The sequence below is a fragment of the Scardinius erythrophthalmus genome (assembly GCF_964197995.2).
Source record: "Scardinius erythrophthalmus genome assembly, chromosome: 8".
Classification (NCBI taxonomy): Eukaryota; Metazoa; Chordata; class Actinopteri; order Cypriniformes; family Leuciscidae; genus Scardinius; species Scardinius erythrophthalmus.
In genome coordinates, this window is record NC_138228.1 from 28,778,599 (window position 1) to 28,785,147 (window position 6,549).

General features: G+C 34.9%; 1 protein-coding gene across 1 annotated transcript; it reads right to left on the minus strand.

The window, feature by feature from the left end:
- Nucleotides 1–1,021: 1,021 nt before the first annotated feature.
- Nucleotides 1,022–4,936, minus strand: LOC308694457 (extracellular calcium-sensing receptor-like; the record flags this gene model as incomplete). Its single annotated transcript, XM_081372003.1, has 6 exons — nucleotides 1,022–1,935; nucleotides 2,051–2,174; nucleotides 3,187–3,414; nucleotides 3,526–4,281; nucleotides 4,367–4,655; nucleotides 4,728–4,936. The coding sequence occupies 6 exons, from the start codon at nucleotides 4,934–4,936 to the stop codon at nucleotides 1,022–1,024; spliced, it is 2,520 nt and encodes an 839-aa protein (XP_081228129.1).
- Between the last annotated feature and the right edge of the window lie 1,613 nt (nucleotides 4,937–6,549).

Below are 6,549 nucleotides of genomic sequence, written 5' to 3' on the forward strand. Positions count from 1 at the left end.
CATCCTCTCCTGAGAAATTGTATCCTGGTCGCCCGCCTGCTATACGTGGTGTTTTGAGTATTATCCCTGTTTCAACCTGTCTTCAATAAACTGCTTGCTTGCATTTGGATCTACGACTCTCATTCTGACACAGGGCTCCTTGATGTAGGATTCAGGAGATGGGTGACTAAAGGTTTGACTGCAATGTGCACCTTTGTTGCACAAGGAAAATCTAAAAGTTTTGCTGAATTATGAAATGATTTTTATTAGTATTTACAAATACGGGACTATTTTGAAAGGGAGTTTGAAAAAAATGGGTAGTACTGAGCCGAATACACTGGTTAAGTTGATAGTTGATTCCTATTCAAAGAATAATCTCTTCTCTCTATCGGGCCATGATGGAGAATAGAAAAAACACATCTAGCTATATTAAGCAGAAATGGGAAAGAGAATTAGGGGAAGAAATTTCCAAATGAAAAATGGTATTTTGCTTGCAAGACACAACATACAATTACCTATACAATTACAATCGCAGAGATGGAAAGAGTTTGAATGGAAAAATCTAGTTCATTATTTCATTACCCCCAAAATAAAAAGTAAAGGACTTATTCCTAAAATACTGGAAGAAATGGATTGAGTACTGTAATGTAAACAATCAATAACTATATGTGAATGTATACCCCCTGTTCTATTGTTTGCCTCTTTTTTCTTTCTTTCTTTCTTTCTTTCTTTCTTTCTTTCTTTCTTTCTTTCTTTCTTTCTTTCTTTCTTTCTTTCTTTCTTTCTTTCTTTCTTTCTTTTTCCCCCCTGTCTTTCCAATTGATGTATGCTTGAAAAATCATCAATAAAAATACAGTAAATTTTTTTATAAGGCATTATGTAATGTACTAATGTCCCTTTGAATAACTTACATGGCAGCATAATTTGTGTGTGGTTAAAATAAAGCCGCAAATGTGCATTTAAAAAATCAGTACAACTTTTTCCTTTGTCTTTGAGGAAATAATTAAAAAATATTTCAATGTAAATATAGACTTTTTATTTTTCAGTAGGACTTAGATGTCATTTTCCCCATCATATGTTGCTTTGTATTTTGTTCAGGCTTAAGCAGGATGATATAACATTTAGGTGCAAATATGCAGAATAGTAAACCAAAGCTTGAGGCTAAAATAGCAAATATCTCCACAGCTACAGTAAATTTTCCAGGAGAACTAACATAAGCTGGAATAAATGTGATCCACACAGCACAGAATATGAGCATACTGAATGTGATGAATTTGGCTTCATTAAAGTTGTCAGGCAGCTTACGAGCCAGAAAAGCCAAAATGAAACACGAAAAAGCCAGGAAGCTAATGTAACCCAGCACAGCCCAGAAACCTATAGTAGAACCCAGACTGCACTCAATAATGATCTTTTCCTTGTAATATTTCATATTTTTGTTGGGAAATGGAGGGGATATTGTTAGCCAAAGAACACAGATAAGAACCTGTATAAGTGTAAAGGCAAGAACAATGAGTCTTTGTTGTGAAGGCCCAAACCATTTCATGACATTACTTCCTGGGAGTGTAGCCTTGAAAGCCATTAACACCACTACTGTTTTCCCTAGAACACAGGAGATACAGAGGATAAAAGTGATCCCAAACGCTGTGTGACGCAACATACAGGACCACTCAGTGGGCCGACCAATGAAAGTAAGTGAACAGAGGAAACACAGAGTCAATGAGAAGAGCAGCAGGAAGCTCAGCTCTGAATTGTTGGCTTTTACTATGGGGGTGTCCTTCTTGCTGTAAAACAGGATGGCCACCAGCACAGTTAATCCTACTCCAAACAGTGAGAAAAAGACTAGCACTATACCCATAACTTCTGCAAATGACAGAAACTCTACAGTCTTTAACACACATTTATTTTTCTCAACATTAGACCAGTATTCCCCTGGACACTGCTTGCAGTTATTTGAATCTGGAAATGAAGTTGTAATTACTAGTTAGAGACAAAAGGAAAACAAATTCATTGATGAACAGTGAAGAGCAACTAAACTATTTTCTGTGAAACTGTTAGATGGGCTGATGATTACCTGTCTCATTACTGATTTCTCCTTCTGCACATGGAATACAGTCATAACAGCAGACAGGTCTTCCTTTTTGTGCAGCCTTCCTGGTGCCTGGAGGACAGATATCACTGCAGACAGACCTTGGCTTCTACATGTAAAAAATATACATATGTATATATATTTTACTGACTCTGAAAACTTAAGATAGATTTATCAATAATATTGATTAATAATGCTGATATTGCCACAATATCATAATTTTCACACCAGCTGGTTGGACGCTAAGTGGTGCTATGGGGTATTTTTCTCTGAGCAAAGATCAATGTTGCTGGTTTTACTTATTTTTATTGCCAATATTTAGTGATGGCCTCAGATGCAGGATAATTTTACTTGCAGGTATCATATCTGGTTATTACCACAGCAACCACTAGTGTGCGTGTTAAATTATCTTCTTGTATATGAAAGTGTACTCTATTCATGGGAAGCAGAAAGACTGCAGGATTAGCTTGACACATATTGGTGACTGTGGTGACTATACTTTAAGACTACTCTATTTGTTAGGATATTGATATACAAACTGTTGTTGTCAAGTAAAGTTTCATCCATAATGCTACTTTAAATCAGTGACCCTCATCCTATGTCATGAAGTCAAAAAATGTAGCCTAACATAGAAAATGATTATTCTTGTTGATCCGATATTAATGCAGTTTGTTTTCTAAACAATTCAGCTTTACAAAAAGGTAATTAGTTAATAGTATTTTTATATATTGTGTTATGAACAAACATGAATTAATAATCAACAAAAGTACATCTATAAATTAATCGGTTAAAAGGTTTTTATCCATTTTTAATTGGTTGTTTATTGTTCAAGATACTTAATTACAATACTAATGTTAATGAATTAAACATTATTGTGAAGTGTTAACTTACAGAATTGTGACTCATAGTTAATGACACATTAGCTTATTACAGTACACAAATGTAAATTATAATTTTTTTACATTGTGGAACCATTTTCCATTCTAAACTAATTTGGTATTCCTCATACCTTTCATCATACCTTTCATAAAGTTAAATATAAGTATTTACTTTTTTTTTTTTTTGTGATGTTCTCTGATTTAAAACAACCCTGTAGGAGAAACCTACTTATTTCCATTTACCTTCAGCTGTCCTCCAGTCCAAATGATCTCTTTAGTATTAAGCTCTAAGCGCTGGTCAGTGGGCAGTGAGGCATCATAGTATCCCACAGATTTAAATTGGAATGATCCATCAGAGTCCTGCTGCCAGTTCACAACTTCATATTGTGCTACTGCACCACCAGTGCTGTCAAACCATACACGATCACCCATTTTTATAGTGAAATTTACCCTTTTCAGAGCCTCAACCACCTAGCGAAAAAAGGGACAGTTTTGATATTATCACTGAGGCATTTAACATATCCAACAAAAATATGTTTCCCTTTTTTCTCTCTTTCTATTCATCTGTCTTTTATCTTTTACCTCCTGCGGTTGTATTGTCAGGCTTTTCTCACAGCCTTCTGGTTCTTTGCACTCAAGTAGCTTGTGCAGTGAATGAGCTACAGCATAAACTGCTTTGTAGACGTTGCTTGCATATCTTTGTTCAGGCACATCTTCATTGTAGTTTTTTAGTGCAAATATATCCTCATATCTGCTGCAACTTAATGCATATCGAGTAGAATTCCCCTCACCTTTTAGGCATGGAAAAGCTGTATCCCAGAATGCTTTTCTAACATAATCTGCAAACCCTTCAATATTTATTTTTCTCACTGCAAAGCCAATTGACCCTCCCAGGGAATGAAAACTATCTGGATTGATATAATTCTTTGTAGTTATCCATGATTCTACACCAATCATTTGGAAGCCTGTAATGTTCTGAATACTTAACTGATCAATAAGTAAGCCCATCTCAACAAATGAAACAAAGGCAACAATCACTTTTGCTGTGCCTCGTTCTATAGTGTCTACCACTTTTTTAAGTTTTTCTGGCTCTGTTCGGTAGAATTTCACAGAGTACTCTACACAAATTCCCTCCTCCTGGGCTATTTTCAGAAATATGGACATTCCATTGTTTCCATAGTCATTGTCACTGTTCACAGCTCCCACCCAAGGCCAGCCAAAGTGTTTGACTATGTATACAAGTGCTCTGCTCTGGTGATAATCACTAGCAATAGTCCTGAAGAAAGAGGGGTAATCTTTCCTATTACTGAGACATTCACATGTGGCTGAAGGACTTATCTGAAAAAGAAATCACCGGATACAATGATACAATCATCAGTATGCTGATTATGTCAAACACGTAGTGTCATCCATCGCTCCTTACCACTGGAATTTTAAAAGGTCCTGTAGTTCTGGACAAAATCACTGTGGCAGAAGACTCTGATTCACCTATGATAGCATGTAAAGGAGACTGTCCATTGCATCTGTGTCCTGCTCCAAACTCCTGACCATTCATCAATCCCATAGTTGCACTCATGGTAGACAGTCTTGAACCACATGTATCATAGATTCGATAACCAATAGAAACATTTGGGAGCAAACTTTTGCTTCTGTTAATCTCCTCAATTGCGAAAATCATGATTTGTGATAATCGATAATCTCTCAGATTCACACTGTGAAAATAAACATTAAATCAGTTAGCTAATTAGAAACTACCATAACAAACAGTTTCCAATGTAACAAACCTGGAGCATGATTGAAGTTGAGGTTTTTGTGTAAACTCAAAAGAAGGTAATGTTTCTCTTCTGTGGATTGCAAAAATTCCTCCAATAGTTACATCTCCATCCTTAGAAAGCAGAGGGAACTTAGGGTCTCCCATTGTTTGACAAGGAGTGTGTTCTGCCTTTGTATGAACTTGATGGAAAAGCAGGAGTATATAAAGAAAGAGAAGCATTCCAATGAGTGTACTCTGCAGTGAATGCCAAATGCAAAGTATATGAGACAGTATTTGCACTCTTATAGACATAATTAATATGGTTGACTGATTGAGAATGTAGCCAATGAACCGATCCGGTCAAGCAGAGGTGTAATAAACCAGAGGTTTTCTCACGCTGTCATAAGATAATGAATTGTGAGATTAGGTAGTATCTAGTAAAGTAGTATTTGAAAATTCTACTCAAAATACATCTAACATGTTCTTAGCCTCATCTTTTGTCTAGTTTCTAAATCTATGCACATTTGGTTTCTTGTCTTTGAAAAACATATTTTGGCAATTGTAACCCTCATAAGAAGTTCTTATAGGAATGTAATTCTTATAACTTCCAATGTTAATAGCTTATATTATTATTATTTTTATTATGTGATATAATATTATTGTATATTATATTATTCTTCCAATCATAATCTTGCATATAACCTGAATTTAGTAAATCTGCCTAGCAATTGTTGATCAGTCATGAACAGGTAATTGTGATTGGTTAAACCAGACTAGGCTTAATCTCTGTCCAGGAAACCGCCTCATATGGTTTATTGCACCGTGTGTGATTACTGAGGAATGATGTATTATTTTTTAAAGGTACAATATGTACGATTTTTGTACTAAAATTTTCAAAAACCACTTGCACAGTGTGATATATTTTATGCACTTGTGTATTTACATTTTCCCAAAAGTTCCCAAGGACTTGTAAATCCAGAGAAATTCCAGTTTTAAATAATGGCTTGTCCCTTGACATTCTCGCCTATCAATGACGTAATATCCGCGAGCAACTAATCTGTGCTCAGCAACACGAATTTGAGTGATAGATCTGCTTATTTTGTTTTTTTTTAGCTCTATCCCTTCCTGTCTATGTCATCATTGTACCGATATATGCATATCTGCCGATGCAGCGGCTTGTTTTCTTACTCAACAGCATATAGTACTTTTATAGTCTGTTCCTTTCATTACCCTGTGCAAATGTGTAGGGTGAAAAGTTGCTTACAATGTATAGCAATAGTTTTCTTTTCAGCTGTTGCACAACAGCTTTATTGGTATAGGCTGTACAACCTGTAAATTATCTGTCTAGATGTTTGTGTCGAAGAGGGCTCTGCCCTTTTCTCGTCTCCTGCTTTGTTGGGGGGTTCCCATACGGAAATGTAATATATGACATATATGTCCCTATATCGCAACTGACGCCGTCATATATGCTAAATATAAGACAATATATTGCTATCACATATATACATATCTCTAGATATATGTTGATATAAGTTTATAACATATATAAATTGTCCATATTAAATTAATATATTGGCATATATTAATACGGTGTATATGATTATTGTTTATATAATTTTGTATGTTATGACCATATATGTCACCAATATGTTTAATTTATATGTGCCGTCATATATGCTAAATATAAGACAATATATTGCTATCACATATATACATATCTCTAGATATATGTTGATATAAGTTTATACCATATATAAATTGTCCATATTAAATTAATATATTGCCATATATTAATACGGTGTATATGATTATTGTTTATATAATTTTGTATGTTATGCCCATATATGTCACCA